Here is a 26720-nt window from a genome sequence, read left to right as displayed (position 1 = left end):
GGCTGAAGTCGGACGCTTAACCGACTGCGCCACCCAGGCGCCCCTCTTTTTTAATTTTTTTAACATTTATTTATTTTTTTTAATTTTTTTTTTTAACGTTTATTTATTTTGGGGACAGAGAGAGACAGAGCATGAACGGGGGAGGGGCAGAGAGAGAGGGAGACACAGAATCGGAAACAGGCTCCAGGCTCTGAGCCATCAGCCCAGAGCCTGACGCGGGGCTCGAACTCACGGACCGCGAGATCGTGACCTGGCTGAAGCCGGACGCTTAACCGACTGCGCCACCCAGGCGCCCCAACATTTATTTATTTTTGAGACAGAGAGAGACAGAGCATGAACGGGGGAGGGTCAGAGAGAGAGGGAGACACAGAATCTGAAACAGGCTCCAGGCTCTGAGCTGTCAGCACAGAGCCCGACGCAGGGCTCAAACTCACGAACCGCGAGATCGTGACCTGGCTGAAGTCGGACGCTTAACCGACTGCGCCACCCAGGCGCCCCTAAAATATAGGCATTTATAGCTATAAATTTCCACCTACAGCTTTTGCTATATCCAGTACATTTTGTATGTTGAATTTTCATTTTCATTCAGGTCAGTGTGTTTTCAAAGTTCTCTTGAGATTTTTTCCTTGACCTACTGACTTAAAGACTATGTTTTTTAAATTTCCACAAGATGTGAAAATCCCAAATTTCCTGTAGTTTTGGATTTTTAATTTCATTCCAGTATGTCTGGAGAACATATTTTTGATTTTAATCCTTTTAAATTTTTTGAAAAATGTTTTATGACCTAACATATGTACTATCCTGGAAAATGCTTCAGATGCACCTGAGAAGAATGTGTATTCTGCTGTTACTGGATGGTGTATTCTAGAGATATATTAGGTCTAATAGGTATATAGTATTGCTCAAGTCTTCCGTTTCATTGTTGATCTCCTGTATAGTTCTTTCCTATGATTTTATACCCAATTCCCTGTAGTATATCTTCTTTTTTAAAATAGCTTGAGAGATTTCTTTATGCTACATTTACACCCTGTTATACTCATCACTGAGGAATTATGTACGTTAAGGCACATGCCTATGATTGAATTTTTTAAGGCCAGTAATACAAAATTCTGGAAAAATTAAGATACAAGAGAAAGAAAAGTCAGAATACATCCTTACACAAAACAGTACAATATGTACTGTTTGATTCCAATTTTGTTTTTAAAAAGACTGTAAAGAAACTTCAAAAATCAATGATTTGCTCTGTGTAAATGAAGCAATAACATCCTAACCTGTCTTCCTGCTTCTAATCTTGTCCAGGAGTAGTTAGCACAGAGAAACAGGTAAGGCTTAGAACTAAGTTGTATCCTACAGAATTCCAGCTTTGTTAGTAAGTGTGTGACCTTGGCACACAATTTTCCAAGCAGGGATTAAAATAGTATCTGTATCAAATGGCTGTTATGAGGATTAAATGAGCTAATACATGTTAAACGCTTAGAATGGTGCCTACCACATAAGTGCTTAGTAAATGTTTGCTCTTATCATCCACCTCCAGTCCAGTCTCCATATCACAGTGTAAAGGTCACTCCCTTGTTAAAACCCTCCACCAGCTTCCTGTTTAAGCAAAAAACAACAATCCCCTTACCCCTAAGTTAGAAATTCCTGCTTCATCTGACCCATTTACCATTTAGATCTCTTCATTTCTTCCCCTCAAGCACAAAGCTCCAGACATACTGTCTTCTTTCAGTTCTTGAAACACTCCTGCTTGTTTTTGACTTAGGCACACGGCTTCTTTATCCTGCCTTGAATAATCTTCGCAGAAAGACTTTTGTCTTTCAGAAGTCAAATTTTATTTCCTTTCTCTGACTAGTATAAATGAGCTACTCAATCACACTTTGTAGCATGACTCTATTAATTTCCTTGTTTCAAGCCAGCTCAACCAGGGCTGAACCCATGACCTGGAGATCAAGGCCTGAGATGAGATCAAGAGTCAGATACCCAACCAATTGTAGGACTCAGGCTCTACCCCACCTCACCTCATAACTCTATTTTTACATGACACTATCAATATATTAAACATTGTTTTCTCCCTACTTGTTTTGTGTCTTCTTACTAGTATATAATTTTCATAAGACTATTTCCTGATACTTATGTGCTGGGTACTCAATCGTTATCAAACTATTTTATTTCCTGTATTCTATAATATTACTTCCGTAATAAAATTAATTGTATGTCAATTTAGTGTTTTAGGAAATAGAACACGATATTCTGTAATTAGTCTGAGTTCAAATTCAACTACTACAGAGACCCAGATGTACGCCTCTGGGCAAGCTTCTTGCTCTTCCGGCTTCCTCAAATGGGAATACTATTTATTTCACAAGGTATTGCAAAAAAATTAAATCACGTAACATAAAAATGTTCAGCACTAAGTGAAAATTTGCCAGCATTAGAAATAAATGCCAAAGTCTCCTTGACTTTAGCGCTCTACTCCACCTAAGCCTCGGTAGGGTCGCTCTAGCCTCTACCTTCACCTCTATAGAACTCAGGGGCAACCCAGGAGGGGGCGGGAACAAGAGGTCCATGCACGCACTTCCGCCCCCGCGTCTCTCTCAGCCAATCGGCCTCTGATACCCCACCCCTTCCGCTCTAGGGAAAAACTAGCTCCCAGGTCGTCTTCCGGCGGGAGCTGTGCTGCTCCTTATCATGGTGAGTTGGCTGGGGGTGTGAGGGCTTCTGTCGTAGGTGATTCCTCTTATCTTTTCTCAACCTGAAGCGGCCTTGACATGCCTCAGCTGCCCAGAGGAGGGGGTCCTCGAAGTTGTCCTCCGGCGTCCGGGGAGAAGCGGCTGACGTCCGAAGCATTCCCCCTAGAGTTCTGATCCCCCTTCGCTCCCTCACCCCGTTCCTTAGACGCTCGGGATCCCAGCCCTGCTCGAGGCCGAGTTTCCAATTCTTAGCAAGTTTGACTTTCCCCTGCCGAGATTTACTTGCTATAGAAATAAGTCTCCACTGGCGTCAGCGACTACCCCAGCAAAAGATATGAAAACAAGTCCCCAGCAACAGCGACCCTATTTAGTGAGGCTTATATCAGTGACAATTGTTATTGGCCTTAATATGAATAGGGTACTGAGACTGACGCCCCACTGTGCAACTTGGCTTTATGGAGTGCCTGATGCAGCTTTCAAAAGGCCAGTGACTGGAGAAAGTCCAGGTGTTGGTAAAACGTCTTTGGTGCACTTTTCCCCGGCGTTTGTAGATTCCAGTATACCTTATGGTTTGGGGGATGTGATGTTTAATCTAAAGGGGTTTTGTAAGAGAAATTAGTCTCGTTATGCCTTTAGAAATCAAGTGTATGGCTCTCCGAATTTTATCAAAAGATATATTGATTGTAACTTTAGCGTCAAAAGAGGTATGCACCATTTTATCTAAAAAATTCATGGATTTCTTACTGATAGACTACGGAGGAGAAAAGGACCACGTTTCAGTGTGCCTAAGCCATTGTTACTCTAAGTCTTTTTCCTTGAGTGGGTATGGTCGATAAAATGTTTTATTTGTACTTATTTTTTTTCTGCAAATTTTCTGTAATCCCTCTTTTACACACAGAAAGTGGGTAAAAGTTTACTTTTGGGGATCTAACCAAATAGCCTTCGAGCTCCTTTCTTCAGAATACTCACCACTGTGTAGCCAGAATTAAGTTTATAAAATTTGACCATGCTACTCCCTTGCTCACTTGATTAAAATCCTTCCATTCACCACGCCGCATAATCCTCAAGATAAAGTCCTGTTTGCCACGGCATACCAACCTGTTGTCAAGCTTCTTTATAGCCTCTTTTTGCATATACTTATATTCATTTTCCGGTCACAGTGAACAGCTTGCAGATCATGCTCTAAGGATTAGGCCTTTGCACCTAACTTGTGCATGCTCTTCTGCCGAAATCATTGATCTCTCACTACTCATTATTATCAGTGTAATCCTTACATGTCCTTTAGTCTCTCATGAGCCTTTCTGCCATGTCTCCAGATTCTGTTAGGCACCTCCTTCATGGTCCCATGATAACTTGGTGCTAATTACCAATAACATCTGGCCCTTAACAGACTGTTAAAATTGTGTATTCAGGTGTGTTTCTCACTTCCTAGACTGTAAGCTCTTTGAGAGCAGGACCTCTGTATTCACTCTGGTATTCCCAGAGCCTTGTAACAGTGCCTGGCCCAGAAGAGGTTTTTCAATATAAACCTGTTTTATAAAACACCAAATAAATATCTATGGCACTAAATTTTTATGCTTGAAACATTAGTAATACAGGAAAATAGTAGCATTTAAGGTATTATATGCAAAGCACAGTGCTAGCTTAGAAAATGTAAAGGAAATAATAGCCCTTGTCATTAGTGAAGTTACCAAAAAATTAACTTCAGTGCAAGATGACAAGATGAAAGCTATCCTCTGGTTCATTACAAAGCAAGTGGCATAAAAAACAGTATCGTTTGGAATAATCTAGGAAGGCTTCATATAGAAAGTCACCCATGAAACGGTGCTTTGTGCCTTACTCCATCACTCTGAATCTACTTTTCATTACTCTCCTTTGAATGAGGAAACAGAGGTCAAGTAACTTGCCAGGTATTACAGGGCTGTTAGAGCTTGGGTTAGACAAGTCTGGCCTTTTCATTCTAGAGTGTTAACCATCATGAGACAGGGGTACACCAGTTTAGTTTGAGTTGATTTCCTACCTGAAGCAAGAGGTAAAGCTGGAAAGAAACTGAGGCTAGGTCATTGAAAGCATTGAATTTCAGATTGTAAAATTAGGAGTTTATCTTGATAGCAGTGGACAGCCAATGTAATTTTGGAAAAAGTGACATGAATTTAGGATTTTCGTGGGTTCTTACCTCTTTTAGCTAATATCAGAATGGCATCAGAAATGGCCCTCTGCCTTTTAAAAACCTTATTGTCTCAAGCTAAAACTTAAGTTAAAGTAACTTAAATAATTTAAAGTGGGATGAAGGTAGAAGATAACAGTATTAAGCAGAATTTATCTTTGGGACAAAATAACTGACATATAACTCATTAAGAATAGGGTATATTCATTAACATTAACATTCATTAGCATTTCAAATGAAAGTAGCATATTGTTCCTTTTCACCTGAAGTAGCTTAGCAAAGCCTTAGAGTTACACACACACTGGTCTTTATTCGGATAGCAAAATCAGTAACACTTTGTTCTAATGCTTTATTTTTATATTTTAAAGTCTGTTTCACTTAAAAATTTTTTTATTATGGAAATTTTCAAACATAGGAAGTAAAGTATAATGGGCCCCCGTGTAGCCATCACTTGGCCTCAACGATTATCAACATTCTGTTTTTTTATGCCAGATTTCTAGTGGCTCAACCTTATTTTTTGCCTCTTCTGAGTCTCAACCTAATGTAACTAATGACATGTCTGAGTTTTGAAGGATGGGATATATCTTTTTTTTATATAACTACTGAGATGTTCCCAGATGCTAACTGTGGGAAAATCATACCTGTGCTTGAGTTGAATCTGAGTTTTCCTCACTTTAAATCTGTTAACATTCAGTTCCACTGCTTTCTGTGGAGTTTAAGTGTTTAAGTCAAAGCAGCCAGTGGTAATGAGGTAGAAATGTAGTATGGTTGTTAATGGTGATCATGGCCTTACCATCTAGGAAAGCATTTTGCTAAAATTAAAATCCAAATAAATATTTAAGTACATGGCACTTAGCAATCAAATTATTGTACATGACCCACTGAAAATTGTGAAAGACTTTTTTTTTATCCCTAGAAACAATACTCTGCTTTTGGAATAATAATTAAAAATTATTTTTTCCACAGTTTGTCTTTCCTCCCAGAGTTGTCTTTGTTTTTATTTTTCATAGGGTATTATATTCCCAAGATAGTGATGAAATTATACATCCATAAATTTCTTCAAGTACGCGATAGTTTTGTGTTTTAACGTGAACAGAATAAAAAATCAAAGTAAGAAATATAGTAAGGATCCAACTTAATTTTTCCAAGAAACCATGTATTGAGTAGCTTTTATTTTCTCCTGCTGATGTTGGATACTGCTTTAGTCATAAAACAGTTTCCCATATGTGCTTAAACTCTCCTTTATGCTAAGGTTTCCTATACTTGAGTGACAAATTCTAGTCTCCAGTTAACATTTCTTCTCTTGCTAACCCCACCATCATGCCTTTTCTCTACTGGACCCATACTGTGAACTAACAAGGACTACAGAGGCTAGCCAGGATGCTAGATACTTTGCCTAAGACAGAACCTCTTGATTAGGTAAATGTAATATTTTATTTGCAGCAGAGCTGTTTGGCAAATGGTTTGCTTTTCTGGTTCAAAATTACCTAATCCACTTAAAAATAAAAGAGTATAGTCTGGTACTAAAATGCCTGGGTTTGAATTCCTGCTCAATCAGTTGTTAGCAATGTCCCCTTGGACAATTTACTAAAAATTGTTTCCAGCTCATAGATGATTGTGAGAGTTAAATAGATACTTATAAAGTGGTTAGAATAATTGCCACATACTGAGTGTTCAGCAAATGTTGTTACCATTATATCGCATCACAGGATATGAAAAAGATTACATGCTTAAATGCTGATTTGTTTATTTTTGTTTATTTTAAAGGGGACAATTCATCTCTTTAGAAAACCACAGAGATCTTTTTTTGGCAAGTTACTACAGGAATTTAGACTTGTAGCAGCTGACCGAAGGGTAAGTTATTTATTAACTCTATTTTTAATCATTGCACAGACAACATAATGACATTGAAAAAGATCATTTTTCAGGTACAAAGAAATTACTCTTGATCCCACCACACTGGTTTTGTTTTTAAGTAAACTCTACACCCAATGTGGGATTTGAACTCAACAACCCTGAGATCAAGAGTCACATGCTCTACTGACTGAGTCAGCCAGGCGCCCCACCACACTGTTTTCATTTTTTTATGTTGGATAAGCAATTTTTTTTTAAGTAATCTCTGTGCCCAGTGTGGGGCTCTAACGCACAACCCCAAGATCAAGAGTTGCGTGCTCTACCAACTGAGTGAGCCAGGCACCCCTGAATAAGCACATTTTTAATGTAAAAGTATAGTATTTTCATACACAGTTGTTTGCTTGGGAGGAAGCTAGGCTTCAGTTAAGGTTCTTATTCTAATTCTAATGAGTGTTAAAGATAAATTATTTTGTGATTGCCTTTTATTTATTTTTTTCAGCATCTCAACTTTATTTTTTACCTTTTTTTTTTTTTTTTTTTTTACAAATCTAATAGGTGTAGTTTGAAGCCATGTTTACGTATTTTTATTGTATGGAAAGAAAAATAATTTATGCTTTGATACTGTAAGTAAAAAGATAATTGGTTTGATCTCAGGGTTGTGAATTCAAGCCCCATATTGGTCACCAATATAGACCTAGTTTTGTTTTCATTGTTCTTGTTATTGTGTAAATTATACTATAAGCTCCCTGAAGACAGTGACTGTATCTTATTTTGTCCACTTTTTAATAAAAGTACAAAATAAGCAATAAATATGTGAAGAATTTCAAATACACCTAGCTTCACTGGAACATAAGTAAACCAGTGATATTGGCCATGTATTGTGATACTCGACTAGAGACTCTGTTCTTTGTTTGTTATCACTGTATCTTCTGTTTGCTAAAACCTTGGAATATAGGCAGAACTCAATAATTCTAATATTTGCAAACAGTATACTGCTGTGGTTGTTAAACTTAAAGAGCCAAAGGTAGGAAATTCATCTGCTACTTGTGTGTCTAGTCCATTTAGGATGATCTTTTGAAACAGATAAGTAGAACTTTATAATGTTCTGTGGAAAGCAACCACATTACAGAAGTAAACAGGAAACTCCTGAACCATATACAGTACACCACGGAATTGGTAGTAGGAACAAAACTGATCTAGGAACACCTACATTGTGCAGATAACTCTATCATAACTTAAATCTTACAAGATGTACCCTAGCTCGTCTCTTTTTACTACTACTCCTATCTTAGTTCTTGGTAATTTCTTATAAAGAAGATCCTTACCTCTCAGTTCCTTACTTCCTTACCACAAATAATCTTGTCATACATCCCTTCCAACTATCCACTTCTGTGATCATACTACAGACATTATCATTTATAATAGCTAAAACTGCCTGTTGTCTCATTTTCAAGCATTTCACTCATAGTTACCATCTGTCTTTCCAGTTCACTCCTTGTATTACCCCAATTCCAGTAATTTTTCAGTCTTACTAGGATCTCTAATCCATTGACTGCCATCCTTTCACTATTTTTTACTTCTCTTATCCTCATTTGCTTACTTATCCAGTTTAGATTCTTTGGTTCATCATTACCAATTTCATGCATATGTCTTAAACTCCTTTGTGCCCTCCTTCCATCTGTCTCTCATCCTCTGATACTTTCTGCAAATCCTTAACATCATTAAGTTTGCTTTCCTCCTACTCTGTGGCTGCACCCAATTGAATGTAGCCTAAGAGAAACATGGTGACTGGTCTGATTTTAAATTCATGGTCAAGTATGCCATTAGAGCTGCCCATTCTATATTTTTTAGTTCATTCACTTTTCCATTTTTCTAGATGGTTATTTCAACCCATTTTCTTTCACTTCTGTCCTCAAACTTCCAAAACCTTATTCATCCTCACTCTGACCTATTGGTCTTGCTTCCTGTTTCACTAAAGGAAAAGAAGTAATCAGAAAATGCTTCCACATCCTGTCATCCACCAACACTATCTTTGAGCCTGTCTCTATAAACGAACTCTGTTCTTTGTAAGGCCAGTGCCTCTACTTGTTGCTTACTCAAAGACAACTTTCCTACGATTGTTCCTTCTGTCTCTTGCATCATTGTTCCTTCTTGCATCATTATTACATGCCATGTCTTCCACTGTCAGCTACTCCCTCATTTCTCTGCTTCCTTTTATAGAACAAGTACTTAAAAGAATTGTCTTTACTCTGTTCACTTTCTCTTCTCCCTGGCTCTACTTCCCACCAATCCACTCTAACAGCTTTAACAAATAACCTCTGTGTTGCCAAAATCAATGTTCATTCTCATTTCCCATGTTACTTAACCTTCAATAGCATTTGACAAAAATTGGTCACTTTCTTAAAGCCCTTTTTTCATTTGGACTGAAACATCACTCTTGGTTTTCCTTCTACTTACTTGGCTGTTGTTCATCACTTTCCTGTCATCTTTCTGATCTTTAAGTTTTAGAGCATCCCACCTCTTAGAGCTTTAGCCTCTGTTGCTTATGTTTGTTACATCTAGGTGACACTGACTTCATATGCTGATGACCCCATATATATATCTCAATCTCTAACTTCTCCCCTACTTCTAGATTCCTATGTATAATGGCCCTTTCAGCATTTCTTTTTTTTTAATTTTTTTTCAACGTTTTTTTTTTTTTATTTATTTTTGGGACAGAGAGAGACAGAGCATGAACGGGGGAGGGGCAGAGAGAGAGGGAGACACAGCATCGGAAACAGGCTCCAGGCTCCGAGCCATCAGCCCAGAGCCTGACGCGGGGCTCGAACTCCCGGACCGCGAGATCGTGACCTGGCTGAAGTCGGACGCTTAACTGACTGCGCCACCCAGGCGCCCCCCTTTCAGCATTTCTACTTGGATATCTAACAGGCATCTCAAATTTAATATGGTCAAACCTGAACTTTGATTTTCTGTCCCTTCCTCACTAAATGGCCACTCTTTTCTTGCGGTGCACAGGCCAGAAACCCTGGAGTTGTTCTTACCTCTCTTTCTCTCGTTCCTCATCCATTTTATGAGTAAATCTTGCTAGCTCCATCTTTAATATAGTACTCAGAATCTGACTCTTTTAACACTTTCTTACCAACTTCAAAGCCACCATTTCTCACATGGATTATTGCAGTCATGTTCCAAATGGTCTTCCCACTTCTCTCTTTGCCCTTATGCAGTACATTCAAAATAGAGAAGCTAGATGATCTTTTATGAAAGCTAAGTCACTTTCCATCTCATTTGAAATAAACCCCAGGTCTTTTGCTAGCATACAAGATACTACTCGATGGAGCCCCAGATTCCCTCTCACCTCTCTTGCCTAGCCTTCCTAGGCCAGGTACTCTTCTATCTTAGGGCATTTGCACCGTGGTACCCATTTTCTTTCCCAGATATCTGCATGCTTAGCACCTTTGCCTCTGTAAAATCTCAGGTCACATGTTACCTCACCAAAGGGGTCTTTTCTGACTACCCTGTCTACTGTCTAGTAGAGCAACCTTTCCATGACACCCATTACTGAGTTCTTACACACTTTATTTTTCCTTTGTAGCGCTTACCACCACCTGATGTTATATATTTGTTTGTTGTCTGTCATCCCAGCTAGATTATAAGGTCCATATTTTGTTCATTGCTGTATCTCCAGTGCCTAGAAAAGTGTCTGTTACAAAATAGGTACTCAAATATTTGTTGATGAATAGCTTGATTCATCAGTAGAGCTTCAGAGAAGGTCATTTTCAAATTACATGCTTTTATCCTCTTTTTCTGACTATTCTTCAATCCCTGTCCTGACTAGAGCTCATGTCCAGTCATTTCATTAATGTCCTCACTTTTAGAGTCCCTTGTCCCATTAACCTATCCTATCAGCTCTCAGTCTCTGACATCCCTACCTCACCTATTTCTCTGGTTTTGCTCCTAGGGGTAGGGGAACCTGCAGAATGCTGTCTACCATAAATTCATGCTGGTAATTCTTTTCTCTTTTTTGACAGTTCTGTAGTATTCTCACTATAATAGCTATTCTGCAAACTCTCCTCTTGATTTAAGTCCTACTTTACCATATCCCTTAATTTTCGAAAAACACGTTGTTCTTTTCTGGAGATTTATAAGGTATTAGCTCTGTGCGATTTCGCTGTCACTTCTTTCTGCCTCACAGTTTCTGTCCCTTCAGTCACCTTCTTATCCTTCTCACCTTTCTGAAAAGAGTTGTTCTTCATTCTAAACCTGCATTTTCCATCTGTGTTCTAAAGCCATCCTATCCCACACTTGACTTTTGCAATTATATCTGTTTAATCTTAATGCCTACATACAATTCCCTTTTCACTAATTTCTTTCACTTCTACATTCACACAATTATAGATCTCCCTTCTTTGTACGGAGTAGAGTGGAAACAGAATTAAAAAAAAAAAACGCTTGATCTCTTGTTTTTAGAATTCCCTTTCTCCTTCTGATGAAATCTTCTGATGAAATCCTAGCTACTCTCAGGGTGTATCTCAGGTCTGTGAACTTCTAAACCATGGTAGTCTTTCCCTCTTTTGTAGTCCTATTTCATATGACTTATTTGGTGAATAAGTAAGTGCTGCCCTTTATCAGGGGAGGGAAGGAATAACTTTATTTTGATATAATTTCAAGTTTACAGAAAAGTCACAAGATTAGTGTGAGGAACTCCCTTAAGCCCTTTACTCAGGTTCGCCATTTGCTTTATATTTTGCCCCATTTGTTATCATTGTCTCTATGTACATATTTATAGAGACAACATGGTGTTAAAGTAAATGCCTATTTTTCAACTGTTTGAGAGTTTTTATGGCAGGATTTTTTTTCTTTTGAAGAATTCCCCTTCTATTGTTTTAGATTTACATATATTATAATAATAAATTGGTTGATGATAATTTTGGTAGCTATAGAAAATGTGACACTGACTTTTTGAAGGAAGTTGGGTTTATTCCTTTGTGGAGTATGAATTGCAGCAACTTGAATAAACCCAGTGAAGTTTATTAGCACTATGCAAATAAGAGTGATTTTCTTTTTCACAGTCCTGGAAGATACTGCTCTTTGGTGTAATAAATTTAACATGTACTGGCTTCCTGCTTATGTGGTGCAGTTCTACGAACAGTATAGGTATGTCACCATTCTTATTTTTGTGCAATTAATTATTAGTTTCACATTTATTGTTCTGATCTTAAAAAAAGGTATGTCTTTCTTTACATGGGGTATATTATTCTGAAATATAACTCAAAAGATTTAATTGTGAGAATCTATTTGAAAAGTATCTTGTAAACGGTACAGTATGGTTTAATTATTAGGTATTATCATTTTTTTTAATGTTTGTTTATTTTTGAGAGAGAGAGACAGAGCGTGAGTGGGGAGGGGCAGAGAGAGAGAGGGAGACACAGAATCTGAAATAGACTACAGTCTCTGAGCTATCAGCACAGAGCTCAACACAGCTCAAACTTGGGAATGGCGAGATCATGACCTAGGCCGAATCGGACATTTAAGTGAGTGAACCAGCCAGGTGCCCCTAGGCGTTCTCATTTTAAATCACCTCTTTTTTTTTTAAGTTTTAAATCCTTTAAAAAAATTTTTTTTTGTTGTTTATTTATTTTTGAGAGAAACAGAATATGGGTGAGGGAGGGGCAGAGAGAGAGGGAGACAGGCTCCAGGCTCCGAGCTGTCAGCACAGAGCTCAAAGCGGGGCTCGAACTCATGAACCCTGAAATCATGACTTGAGCCAAAGTCAGATGCTTAACTGACTAAGCCACCCAGGTACCCCTGTAAGTTTTAAATCTATTTGAAAAACTTAGATGCCTATTTAACGTGATAGACTGTCCCTTCAGTTTATACGGTTTCTCCGTAAGATTTTGACATTTATGTTTATTGGATTTTCCTTGTAAAGGGAAATCTGTAATATTTTGTTTCTTGACCTCGTATATTTAAAAAAAAATTTTTTTTTAATGTTTATTTCTGAGACAGAGAGGGACAGAGCATGAGTGGGGGAGGGGCAGAGAGGGAGGAAGACACAGAATCAGAAGCAGGCTCCAGGCTCTGAGCTATCAGCACAGACCCCAACGCGGGGGTCGAACTCACGAACCACGAGATCATGACCCGAGCCGAAGTCGGACACTAAACCGACTGAGCCACCCAGGCGCCCCTTGACCTCGTATATTTTTATGTATCCTTATTTTCATCCCGCTATTTAAAGAAGATATTTAAAATAGTATTCAGATGACAGAAAACGGCAAAAAACCAAAAACGATTACAGCACTTTTGGGTATATGCTGCTTCATTTTTCCTGATGGAGAAATCAGGTTCTGAAAGTAAACTATTAAATTTACCTTCTTTGTTTTTTGTTTTTTAAACTTTTTTTCTTCTTTAAATTAAGTAGTCCCATGCCCAGCATGAGACTTGAACTCGTGACCCTGAGATCAAGAGTCACATCCTCTAGCCATTCAGGTGCCGCTGTACTTATCAACTTTAGCTACATATATATTAGTCTAAGTAACTGCCAACATATGAGGTTAATTAGTGACTCCATTTTTTTTTTTTTTTTGTAATGGATACTTCTGGTGTGAACAATCCTGATGATGAGCTATATTTCCTAACAGCAACATTTTAATCATTTGTTTTGTTGTTGTTTTGCAGCTTTAACTGCCTATACTTACTTGACCATATTTGACCTTTTTAGGTAAGTTTTAGAAGATCTCTTCAGTGTTTTGAAACTAATAAGGAATTTTTGCACTGAATTTATGAAGCTTTCTCTGCTTAAAGCAATGTGTGTAACAAGTAAAATTCTCAACAATATATATACAAACAATAACAATTAGGAGATATATTGGAAGAAATTATCTCATTTATAGAGGAACAGAAAAGGTAATACTAAGGCATTAGACCAGGTGCTTGAGGTGCCTACCTGTAGTTGAGTCAGCTGTGTCCAGGGAGCAGGGTCAAGTAAGAACATACCAGTTTCTTCTGTAACCATGTAGATGGGCATTAATAACTAAAGTGAGTAATTGTGAGCTAGGGAGACACCTTTTTTGGCTCCCTGCTTTGTAAGACCTTTCATATTACTGTGTAAGGGTTGTAAAATACTTGATGTTTTCAAGAGCGATGCCTTAGGAGTATTACAATGTCTTTTCATCAGTCATCTAACTAAATCTACTTGACTGGTCTAAAACAGATAGTTACCACCTGAATTTCACACTGTAGTAATCTCCACTGTACTTGGAAAATGAACATCCAGAACATTCAGAATGTTGTTAAGGTGTTACTAATATTTAGTTTAACTTTTAACAAAGATTAAAGTTAATCAGAGTCAAGATTTATTGTCTGTGGCTAAAATAAAATATATTATTTATTTTTTATTATTACCTTATTATTACTGTCTCATTTTTGCATGCTCAGTTATGGAAGCCATTTAGCATGGATAACTTACTGAGTAGAGAAAGAATGGATTTAGGTTCTATTTATTGACTTGATGTATCCTAATTTTTTTCAGTTTCTTCACATGTTAAAGCTGAGGTATTAGGATTTTGTGATTAGATTTGGGATTATTTGAATAATTTATTTAGTCTTCAAACACTGATAACTTTCACCAAACTTAGGAATTCTGGAAACTTAATTTATTTCTGTGTGTTCTCGCTCTAGTTCTAAAGCAAAATTTATTTTCCTTTTTACTTAGTTTAATAACATGTTTGATAAGTTACTGGGTAATGATGAGGAAACCTAGCCCTGTCTATTCATTTGGGTAAGTTCACGTCCTTTTATTTTCTGGTAACTTATTGCTATTAAAATGGTAGGTGTATCAGGAAGTAAAGAGCTAGTTAGAATATTTGTAGAGAATAAATGCTGCCTGCTTAGTGGAATGGGGATCCCAAATAGTGAAATAGATTTAAAAAAGTATCTTCCAAGAGGATTTTAGATAAGAAACATGAATATTTACATTTAAATAGTATTAAAATAAAATGTTCACATTAAGTTTTTTTTTTTCTATTTTATAAAACAAATATTAACATGAAATGTTCACATTAAGTTCTTGAGTATTTTGGTAATCTCTTAAATTTTAGTTAAAGGGAGTACAAAGGATCTTCCTATGTATGTGTTAGAAAAATGTGATATACTTTAACATTAATGCAGTGATAGAGATATATTTTTATCTTAAAATTGGATTTGTGATAGCTATGGGCTAATAGAATTTGAGATTCTGTTTCTGTAGTTTCAGAAATTACTCAAAGTTGAAAGTTGGAAGATAATCTTTTGAATTAGAAGTTTTTGTTAATATATTAGAAAAAATGAGTTTCTTTCAGATTTTAGGAAACAATGTGAAATTCAGTTTAGGGGGGATAGAATTAAGATGGTGGAGTGGTATGGGGACCCTGCGCTTGTCTCATCCCTGAAACCCAGCTAGTTCAGCATCAAGCCATCTTGAACACCTAGGAAATTGATCTGAGGATTAACACAACAGTCTGCATAATTTGAGCTACAGAAGTTGGCAGGTACGCAGTGTGGAGAGGTGAATTGGAGAAGAAAAAGGCTGCAGAGAGTACGGAGTCATTTTTGCGGAGAGAGGACAAAGAGAGAGGGAGAGAGTGCAGCACATCAAGATCACACAAGAACAGCACTCCCCTTCCCTCAAAAGTAGATGGAGGAAAAGAGAGAGAGTGAGAGAAAGAGAAAGAGAGAAAGAGAAAAGACACTCTCAGGGGACTGGGCAAGAAGTCTGTTCCCCAAGACCATGGGCAGGGAGAAAAGGGAGGGTTTCAGTGTCCCCAGGATTCTATAAGCAGTGGAGCAGACTCTATTTTTTTTTTTTTTTTGGGACAGAGAGAGACAGAGCATGAACGGGGGAGGGGCAGAGAGAGAGGGAGACACAGAATCGGAAACAGGCTCCAGGCTCTGAGCCATCAGCCCAGAGCCTGACGCGGGGCTCGAACTCACGGACCGCGAGATCGTGACCTGGCTGAAGTCGGACACTTAACCGACTGCGCCACCCAGGCGCCCCCAGTGGAGCAGACTCTAAAGTTTCAGAGCTCACTGCCTGGCGCTGCTCCAGTGAGGAAGTAGGGATTTATTCCTGGGCTGCAGGGATTCAATATCCACACATCAATTGTGGTTCAGTATCCACACATCAATCAACATGATACATCACATTAATAAAAGAAAGGATAAGAACCACATGATCCTTTCAATAGATGCAGAAAAGCATTTGACAAAGTACAGCGTCCTTTCTTGATGAAAACCCTCAAGAAAGTAGGGATGGAAAGAACATACCTCAACATCATAAAGGCCATATACAAAAGACCCACAATTAATATCATCCTCAATGGGGAGAAACTGAGAGCTTTCCCCGTAAGATCAGGAACATGTTGTTCAGCATAGTACCGGAAGTCCTAGCCTCAGCAGTCAGACAACAGAAAGAAACAAAAGGCATCCAAATCAGCGGGGAAGAAGTCAGACTTTCACTCTTCACAGACGACATGATACTCTACCTGGAAAACCCAAAAGACTCCACAAAAAACTACTAGAACTGGTACATAAATTCAGCAAAGTCACAGGATATAAAATCAATATACAAAAATCGGTTGCATTTCTATACACCAATAATGAAGCAGCAGAAAGAGAAATCAAAGAATCAATCCCATTTACAATTGCACCAAAAAACCATAAAATACTTAGGAATAAACCTAACCTAATAAAAGATCTGTATGCTGAAAACTAGAAAGCTTATGAAAGAAATTGAAGAAGACACAAAAAAATGTAAAAAGATTCCATGCTGCTGGATAGGAAGAACAAATATTGTTAAAATGTCGATATTACCCAAAGTAATCTACATATTCAATGCAATCCCTGTCAAAGTAACACCAGCATTCTTCACAGAGCTAGAACAAATAATCCTAAAATTTGTATGGAACCGGAAAAGACTCCAAATAGCCAAAGCAATCTTGAAAAAGAAAACCAAAGCAGGAGGCATCACAATCCCAGACTTCAAGCTATACTACAAAGCTGTAATCATCAAGACGGTATGGTACTGGCACAAGAACAGACACTCAGATCAATGGAATAGAATAGAGAACCCAGAAATGGACCCACAGACGTATGGCCAACTAATCTTTGACAAAGCAGGAAAGAATATCCAATGGGAAAAAGACAGTCTCTTCATTTTTTTTTAAATATATGAAATTTATTGTCAAATTGGTTTCCATACAACACCCAGTGTTCATCCCAAAAGATGCCCTCTTCAATACCCATCACCCACCCTCCCCTCTCTCCCACCCCCCCATCAGCCCTCAGTTTGTTCTCATTTTTTTTTTATTTTTTTTTAAACTTTTTTTTTTCAACATTTATTTATTTTTGGGACAGAGAGAGACAGATCATGAGCGGGGGAGGGGCAGAGAGAGAGGGAGACACAGAATCGGAAACAGGCTCCAGGCTCCGAGCCATCAGCCCAGAGCCCGATGCGGGGCTCGAACTCACGGACCGTGAGATCGTGACCTGGCTGAAGTCGGACGCTTAACCGACTGCGCCACCCAGGCGCCCCTGTTCTCATTTTTTAAGAGCCTCTTATGCTTTGGCTCTCTCCCACTCTAACCTGTCTCTCTTTTTTTTTTTCCTTCCCCTCCCCCATGGGTTCCTGTTAAGTTTCTCAGGATCCACATAAGAGTGAAACCATATGGTATCTGTCTTTCTCTGTATGGCTTATTTCACTTAGCATCACACTCTCCAGTTCCATCCATGTTGCTACAAAGGGCCATGTTTCATTCTTTCTCGTTGCCACATAGTACTCCATTGTGTATATAAACCACAATTTCTTTATCCATTCTTCTGTTGATGGATATTTAGGCTCTTTCCATAATTTGGCTATTGTTGAGAGTGCTGCTATAAACATTGGGGTACAAGTGCCCCTATGCATCAGTACTCCTGTATCCCTTGGATAAATTCCTAGCAGTGCTACTGCTGGGTCATATGGTCGGTCTATTTTTAACTTTTTGTGGAACCTCCACACTGTTTTCCAGAGTGGCTGCACCAATTTGCATTCCCACCAACAGTGCAAGAGGGTTCCTGTTTCTCCACATCCTCCCCAGGATCCATAGTCTCCTGATTTGTTCATTTTGGCCACTCTGACTGGCGTGAGGTGATATCTGAGTGTGGTTTTGATTTGTATTTCCCTGATGAGGAGCGACGTTGAGCATCTTTTCATGTGCCTGTTGGCCATCCGGATGTCTTCTTTAGAGAAGTGTCTATTATTCATGTTTTCTGCCCATTTCTTCACTGGATTATTTGTTTTTCGGGTGTGGAGTTTGGTGAGCTCTTTATAGATTTTGGATACTAGCCCTTTGTCCGATATGTCATTTGCAAATATCTTTTCCCATTCCATTGGTTGCCTTTTAGTTTTGTTGATTGTTTCCTTTGCTGTGAAGGAGCTTTTTATCTTCACAAGGTCCCAGTAGTTCATTTTTGCTTTTAATTCCCCTGCCTTTGGGGATGTATCAAGTAAGAAATTGCTACGGCTGAGATCAGAGAGGTCTTTTCCTGTTTTCTCCTCTAGTGTTTTGATGGTTTCCTGTCTCACATTCAGGTCCTTTATCCATTTTGAGTTTATTTTTGTGAATGGTGTGAGAAAGTGGTCTAGTTTCAACCTTCTGCATGTTGCTATCCAGTTCTCCCAGCACCATTTGTTAAAGAGACTAAGACAGTCTCTTCAGCAAATGGTGTTAGGAATGCAGGACAGCAACATGCAGAAGAATGAACCTGGACCAGTTTCTTATACCATACATAAAAATAAACTCAAAATGGATGAAAGACCTAAATGTAAGATGGGAAACCATCAAACTCCTAGAGGAGAAAACAGGCAAAAGCCTCTGACCTCGGCCACAGCAACTTCTTACTAGACATGTTTCCAGAGACAAGGGAAAACAACAGCAAAAGTGAACTATTGGGACCTCATCAAGATAGAAAGCTTCTGCACAGCGAAGGAAACAATCAACAACACTAAAAGACAACCAACGGAATGGGAGAATATATTTGCAAATGACATATTGGACATATCCAAAATCTATTAAAAAGTTAACAAATTCAACACTCAAAAAACAAATAATCCAGTGAAGAAATAGGCAGAAGACATGAATAGACACTTTTTCAAAGAAGACATCCAGGGGCACCTGTGCTGACCTCTCAGAGCCTGGAGCCTGCTTCAGATTCTGTGTTTCCCTCTCTCTCTGTTCCTCCCCTACTTGAGCTGTGTCTCTCTCTCAAAAATAAATAAACATTAAAAAAAAAAGACATCCAGAGGGGAAACAGACACATGAAAAGATGCTCAACATCACTCATCATCAGGGAAATACAAATCAAAACCATGAGATACCACCTCATTACCTGTGAAATAACTAAAATTAACAACTTGGGAAACAACAGATGTTGGCGAGGACACAGAAAAAGGGGAACCTTTTGCATGTTGGTGGGAATGCAAACTGGCGCAACCACTCTGGCAAACGATTTTTGAGGTTCCTCAAAAAAATTAAAAATAGAACTACCTTACAACCCAGCATTTGCACTACTAGCTATTTATCCAAAGGCTACAAAAATACTGATTCAAAGAGGCACATGCATCCCAGTGTTTATAGCAGCACCATCAACAATAGCCAAATTATGGAAAGAGCCCAAATGTCTGTTGACTGATGAATGAATAAAGAAGAATAAAGAATACATATATGTGTATATATATATACACATATGTATGTATATGTATATAATATGTATATATGTATATGTATATATACATATAATGGAATATTACTCAGCAATCAAAAAGAATGAAATCTTGCCATTTGCAGCAACATGAATGGAACTAGAGTGTATTATGCTAGGTGAAATAAGTCAGAGAAAGACAAATCTATGATTTCATTCATATGTGGAGTTTAAGAAACACAGTAGATGAACATAAAGGAAGGGAAGGAAAACTAAGACAAAAACAGAAAGGGAGGGACGCCTGGGTGGCTCAGTTGGTTAAGGATCTGACTCTTGACTTCAGCTCAGGTCATGGTCTCATGGTTTGTGAGTTTGAGCCCCATGTCAGGCTCTGCACTGACAGTGTGGAGCCTGCTTGGACTTCTTTCTCTGCCCCTACTCTGCTTGCTCTCTTTTTCAAAAAAAATAAGTAAACTTAAAAAAAACAGAAAGGGAGGTAAACCATAAGAGACTCTTAAATACAAAGAACAAGCAAGTTGCTGGAGGAGTGTTGGGTGGGGGGATGGGCTAAATGGGTGATGGGTGTTAAGGAAGACACTTGGGATGAGCACTGGGTGTTTTATGTAAGTGATGAATCACTAAATTCTACTCCTGAAACCATTATTACACTATATGTTAACTAACTGGGATTTAAATAAATTTTTTTTTTAAAAGTTTGGGTGGCGGGGTTATTGTGATAAAATGTGCATAGCATAAAAGTTACCATTTTAATCATTTTCAGGTGTACAATTCAGTGGCAGTACCTTCACGGTGTTGTATGAGCAATGCCATTATTTCCAAAAATATTTCCTCTTCCCAAACAAAAACTCGTATCCACTTAACAGTAACTCCCTATTCCCCTATCTCTCAGCCCCTGGCAACCACCATTCTACTTCCTGTGTTTATGAATTTGCCTGTTCTAGGCACCTCACATAAATGGAATCAAACAATATTTGTCCTTTTGAATATGGCTTATTTCACTTAATGTTTTCAAATTTCATCTGTGTTATAGCATAGATCAGAATTTCATGATTTCCTTAAGTTGGATAATATTCTATTGTATGTATATATCACATTTTGTTTATTCTGTTGATGGACATTTGGGCTGTATCCACCTTTGGGCCATTGTGAGTCATGCTTTTATAACAATTGGTGTACAAGTATCTGTTTGAATCCCTGCTTTCAGCTCTTTTGGGTATATACTCATTCCTGGATCATATTCTGTGATTCCATGTTTAATTTTTTGAGGAACCACCATATAATTTTCCACAGAAGCAGCACCATTTTATATTCCCACCAGCATCCTCACCAACACTTGTCATTTTTCTTTTTCTTTTTAAGTTTTTAAAATTCTAATGTAATTAGCATACAGCATTATATTAGCTTGAGGTGTACAGTATAGTGATTCATAATTCTGTATGTTACCAACTGCTCATCACAGTAGTATACTCTGGAGTGCCTGGGAGCTCAGTTGACTCACTGTCTCAATCTTGATTTTGGCTCAGGTCATGATCTCACAGTTCATGAGATCAAGCCCTGTGTCGGGTTCTGTGCTGACAGTGCAGAGCCTGCTTGGGATTCTCTCTCTGTCTGTCTGTCTCTCTCTCTCTCTCTCTCTCTATTATTTGCAAATATCTTCTCCCATTGAAAGAAGAATTTAACTTTCTGGCCCTCCCCTGTGCATGCTCTCTCTCTCTGTCTCAAAATAAAAAATAAACATTAAAAAAAAAACAATAAGTATACTTTTAATTCCCTTCACCTATTACACCCGTGCCCACCCCCCCTTGCCCTCTGGTAACCATGTTTATTCTTTGTATTTAAGAGTCTATGTTTTGTTTTGTCTCTTTTTCTTTGTTTAGTTTCTTAAATTCTACATATGCTACTTATTTCATTTAGCATTTTACCCTCTAAATCCATCTATGTTGTTGCAAATGGCAAGATTTTATTCTTTTTTACGGCTGAGTAATAATCCATTGTGTGTGTATACACACACATACAATACCTGTTCTTTATGCATTCATCTATTAATAGATCCTTGGGGTGCTTCCATATTTTGACTCTTAAGTAATGCTGCAATAATCATAGGGGTACATGTACCTTTTTAAATTCGTGTTTTTGTAGTCTTTGGGTAAATGTCATATAGTAATTTTATTTTTAATTTTTTGAGGAACCTCCGTACTGTTTTTCACAGTGGCTGCACCAGTTTGCATTCCCACCAACAGTGCACAAGGGTTCCTTTTTCTCCACATCCTCAACAATACTGGTTGTTTCTTGTGTTTTTGATTTAAGCCATTCTGACAGGTGTGAGGTGATTGTGGATTTGATTTGCATTTCCCTGATGATGAGTGATGTTGAGCATCTTTTCATGTATCTGTTGGCCATCTGTGTATCTTCTTTGGAGAAATGTCTGTTCATGTCTTCTGCCCATTTTTAATAGGAAAAACATTTTTTTGATGTTGTATAAGTTCTTTATATATTTTGGATACTAATCTCTTATTGGGTGTATTATTTGCAAATATCTTCTCCCATTGAAAGAAGAATTTAACTTGGCAAAGAAACTTGGACCAAACTTACCCATCTTCTCTACCATACCATTCATTGGGAATATTCTTTTGAACAAAATCAAGTTTTGTTTACTTCAACAATGGGGCAAAGTAAACATGAAATTTTCATGCAAGATGAAGATACTCATAAGTGTCACTAAAATTTGATAGCGTTGGACTGTTGCTATGATATTTGGTTTTAAGGTACATATAGATATCTCTATATGGAAATCTGTGACTCTGAGTTAAGGCTTTTGGTTGTAAGTGACAAAAATCCAATTCAAACTAGTATCGAGGGAAAATGGGAACTTTTGTAATTTATGTAACCAGAATGTGGAAAGACTGAGGTAACTGGCATAGGGACTAGCACAGTCAGGACCCTTGTCTTTCTCTTACCTCTCAGGCCCACTTTTCTCTGCATGTCAGGTTTAGTTTCTCATACCATGTTTCCCCACCATACTAGAATAACTCCTAGCAAGACCTTAACTTGAAATTTCTTAACTACATCCTAGATAAGGAAAGATGCTTCCCCAGTGCTAGTAAAGAAAATCATGGGAAAGAACTATTGATTGGTCCAGCTTGGAACAGATATTAGTCTCTAGATCAGTTACTGTGACCAGGAGACCAGGTTAAGCAAGGACATGATAGCTCCCACTTACTTAGACTGAACAAGAAAGGAGGGAGCAATTAAACAATAAAATTAACATCCAAGTATAATTGTCAGTCACATAGCTTGAACTGTCATCTATATATATATTTTTTAATGTTTTTATTTTTGACAGAGAGAGAGAGAGAGAGACAGAGCATGAGTGGGGGAGGGGCAGAGAGAGAGGGAGACACAGAATCTGAAGCAGGCTCCAGGCTCTGAGCTGTCCTCACAGAGCCCGACGCAGGGCTTGAACTCACAGACCACGAGATCATGACCTGAGCCGAAGTCGGACGCTCAACCAACTGAGCCACCCAGGCGTCCCTACTATCTATATTTAATAATTCCAAACTCCATTTCTCTAGCCCTAAGATCTGTCTTGTTTCAGACTACCTTCTTGACAGCATCACATGGATATCTATTTGGTGCCTTAAACTTTGGCTAGAATTCTTGTTTTCTTCCCTAAAAACCTGTTCCTCTGCAGTTTTTCCCATCTTAGTTAATACCACCACTCATTTGCTCAAGCAAAATTTTTAGTCTTCTCCCATTCCCCACATTTATCCATCAGCAGGTTTTTACGGGGTAACCTACAGACACATCCAGAATCTGCCCTGACCCGCATTTCTATCTCAACAACTACCATCGTAACTAAGCTACCTTCATTTCTTATCTTTATCAATGTCCAGTCTCCTAATTGGTCCCCATGCCTCTCCTCTTACCCCCCTGTAGACCATTATCCATATAGCAGCCAGAGTGTTTTCCATTTTATTTTTTATTTTAGTTTAGCTTAGTTATGTTTATTTTATTTATTTATGTTTAAGTAAGCTTCACATCCAGCATGGAGCCCAACTCAGGGCTTGAACTCACAACCCTGAGATTAAGACCTGAGCTAAGATCAAGAGTTGGATGCTTAACCAACTGAGCCATGCAGACACCCCATAGTGTTTTCCTTTTTAAACTTAAATCATGCTATCACTTTCCTTATAACCACCCAGTTATTTGCTGTCATACTTACAATAAAATCCTGACTCTTTTCTCTAGTTTACAAAATTCTTAGATGAGCTAGTCTCTGCCTACTTCTCTTCAAGTTTCTACTTTCATGCCCTATATACCACACAGTCTTTCTTTCTGTAATTTGTGTACAGCGCATATATTCCTGCTTAGGTCTTTTGTACAAGCTATTGTCTCTCCTTGAAATTCTCTTCACTTCATCTTTGCAGGATGTGCTCCATCTTGTTACTCGAATCCTAATATCACTAAATGCCAAATGTCATTAAGTAACTGGGCCCAATCTGAAATAGATTCTAAAATAGATCACCTGGTTAGCCTCTTTCCATGTCAGACTACTATTATTCTCTGTATAGCATTTACCAGAAGTTATAAATTGTTACTCTGTCTCCCTCCTTAAAATGTAAATTTTGGGGCACCTGGATGGCTCAGTCAGTTAAGTGTCTGATTTCGGCTCAGGTCATGATCTCACAATTTGTGAGTTTGAGCCCTATATCAGGCTCTCTGCTGTCAGCCCTGAGCCTGCTTCAGATCCTCTGTCTCCCTCTATCTGCCCCTCTGCTCTTGTACGCTCGCTCTCTCTGCACCCCCCCCCCAAATAAATTAAAAATACTAATAAAATGCAAATTTCATGGTAGCAGGGGCCAAATCTTGTTCTTATATCCTTGTACAGTTTGGTGAATTTTAATAAATGAATATACCTGTATAACTACTACCTAGATCATGATATAAAACTTTACAAATCCCCCCAAAAAGCCCCCCCCCTTTTTTTTGAGTCAGAGTCCAACCCAACAGAAGTAATCAGTGTTCTGACCGCGTTCTTTGCACATTATTGTTGCCTGTCTGGAGGCACATTAATGGGATTACAGTATATACTCTCCTATAATAGTGGTTCATTCTGGTCCATTGCTCTCATATCCCATTATATGAATATACCACAATTTCTTTTTATGTTCAACTATTGAAAGGCATTTAGGTGATTTTCAGCTTTTAGCTATTATAAATAAAGCTATTTGTGAATATTCTTGTACATGTCTTTTGGTATACATGTGTATCCCTTTATGTTGGATATGTATCTTTGAGTGAAGTTACTCAGTCATAGGAATTGTATATGTTCATTGTTGGAAGATAAGGTAATACCAGTTTTCTAGAGTGGTTTTACCAGTTTATTCTTTCACTGGCAATATTTGAGAGTTCTGGTTGCTTCATGCCTATACCAACAGTTGGTATTGTCTTTTTATTTTTTAAGCCATTCTAGGGTATGTAGTTGTGTCTTTTGGTTTTAAATTATTATCCTGATGACTAAATGAACACTTTTTCATATTATTGACTTTTTCATATATTTCTTAGTCATTCAGATTACCTTTTTTGTCAGGTGCATATTAAAATGTTTTACCCATTTTTAAATTGGGTTACCTTTTTTTTCATATTGGTCTGTAGAGTTCTTCATATATAAATAACTTTTCTCATGAATGAAAAGTTTTTTTATTTCAATAAGTTCAATTTATCAGTTTTTCATGGGTTGTACTTTTTGTGTACTTGTCAAGAAATCTTAGCCAGCTCCGAGGTCATAAAGATACTCTACTATTAGCTAGAAATCTTGTCGTTTGACCTTTCACATTTAACACCTACAGTCAAACTGGAATTCATTTTTGTATATGGGTTGAGGTAGAGGTCAGGGCGTATTTGTTTTTATATAGCTGTTCAACTGATGAAACATTTATTGGAGGAAAAGTTAATCCTTTTTCTCCTGCGTTTATGTGCTACCTTTTTCATAAACTAGGTGACTATGAATGTGTGATTCTATTTCTGGATTTTCTTGTCTGTTCAATGTCAATATTTGTCTATTCTTGCATTAGTACTTTGCTATATTAACTACAGTAGTTTTGAATAGTTTTGAAATACATCTTGACATCTAGTGGTGTAAATCTTCCAGCTTTGTTCTTCTTTGGATTGTCTTTGCTTTCTTTCACCTTTTGTGTTTCCATATATGCACTTTAATATCAGTTTATTAGTTTCCATAGATAACATTTACATACTGCATTTACATACTGTTTTTTATACTCTTTTATAACCCACTCTTTTCATTTATATCTTTCCATGTCAATAAATACATTTCTGTTATATTTTTAATAATACGTTGTTGTTGATTCCAGCATTTTTCCCCTTTAAAAACAGCAATGTGATCAGGATTCTTAATTATTTTATTGTCTTTACTGAAGATATCTAATTCCTTGAGAAATTATAAGCATTTATACTTATCACAAATATGGAATGCCATTAAACTGTTGTGGGAAAAACTAAGATGAATATGATTACAGGCCTTGGCCTTGAGCTTACATTTTAGGGATTATAAGGCACACACATAATCAACTGCAATTATTTGCTTCAGTGAGAGCCCATATAATAAGTGGTTAAAATCATGAACTGTGGAACTAGAGTGCCTGAGTTTGGAAACCTCACTCCTCCACTTGCTAGCTGTATGACTCTAATAAGTTACTTTTCCTTTTTGTATTTCAAGTTCCTTATCTCTTTTTCTTTTTTTTTAAAGTGGATAGAGTAACCTTCATAAGGTGTTGGGTAGTTTAAAAAAATTTTTTTTCAACGTTTATTTATTTTTGGGACAGAGAGAGACAGAGCATGAACGGGGGAGGGGCAGAGAGAGAGGGAGGCACAGAATCGGAAACAGGCTCCAGGCTCTGAGCCATCAGCCCAGAGCCTGACGCAGGGCTCGAACTCCCGGACCGCGAGATTGTGACCTGGCTGAAGTCGGACGCCCAACCGACTGCGCCACCCAGGCACCCCAGGTGTTGGGTAGTTTAGAAGAAATTGTATGTTAAGCACTTTGACCAGTGGTCTAACATAAGATGGGTCAATCAAGTGTTACCTGTTATTGTGATAATAATTATTTCTAGAAAAATAACATCCATAAGTGGGCCTAGGAATAGGTGTTGTACATATAGGCACTTTTTTTTAATCTGTGATAATCATTGTTTATCTTCATTCTAGAAAATCTGTAGTCTGTTCTAACAGTGTTTGGCTTAGGGCGCCTGGGTGGCTCAGTC

The 26720-nt window shown here is 37.9% G+C and overlaps 1 protein-coding gene across 2 annotated transcripts in view; it reads left to right on the top strand.

The window, feature by feature from the left end:
- Nucleotides 1-2617: 2617 nt before the first annotated feature.
- The window catches only part of SLC30A6 (solute carrier family 30 member 6), a 45459-nt gene continuing 21356 nt past the window's right edge, over nt 2618-26720 (top strand). The window contains exons 1-5 of one of the 2 annotated variants that reach the window (XM_047068244.1): nt 2618-2685; nt 6619-6705; nt 11775-11859; nt 13381-13423; nt 14417-14482. In XM_047068244.1, the coding sequence (XP_046924200.1) occupies nt 2683-2685; nt 6619-6705; nt 11775-11859; nt 13381-13423; nt 14417-14482 (284 nt within the window). In that variant the 5' untranslated portion in view covers nt 2618-2682. The remainder of the gene's footprint in view (nt 2686-6618; nt 6706-11774; nt 11860-13380; nt 13424-14416; nt 14483-26720) is intronic. The other variant, XM_047068245.1, reaches the window with a different exon arrangement.

The sequence above is a fragment of the Lynx rufus genome, unplaced genomic scaffold, assembly GCF_022079265.1.
Source record: "Lynx rufus isolate CCGP_SWC_20201006 ecotype Redwood Valley unplaced genomic scaffold, mLynRuf1.p SCAF_8, whole genome shotgun sequence".
NCBI lineage: Eukaryota > Metazoa > Chordata > Mammalia > Carnivora > Felidae > Lynx > Lynx rufus.
Note: the sequence above shows the minus strand (reverse complement) of the source record. Positions and strands in the feature narration are given on the sequence as shown.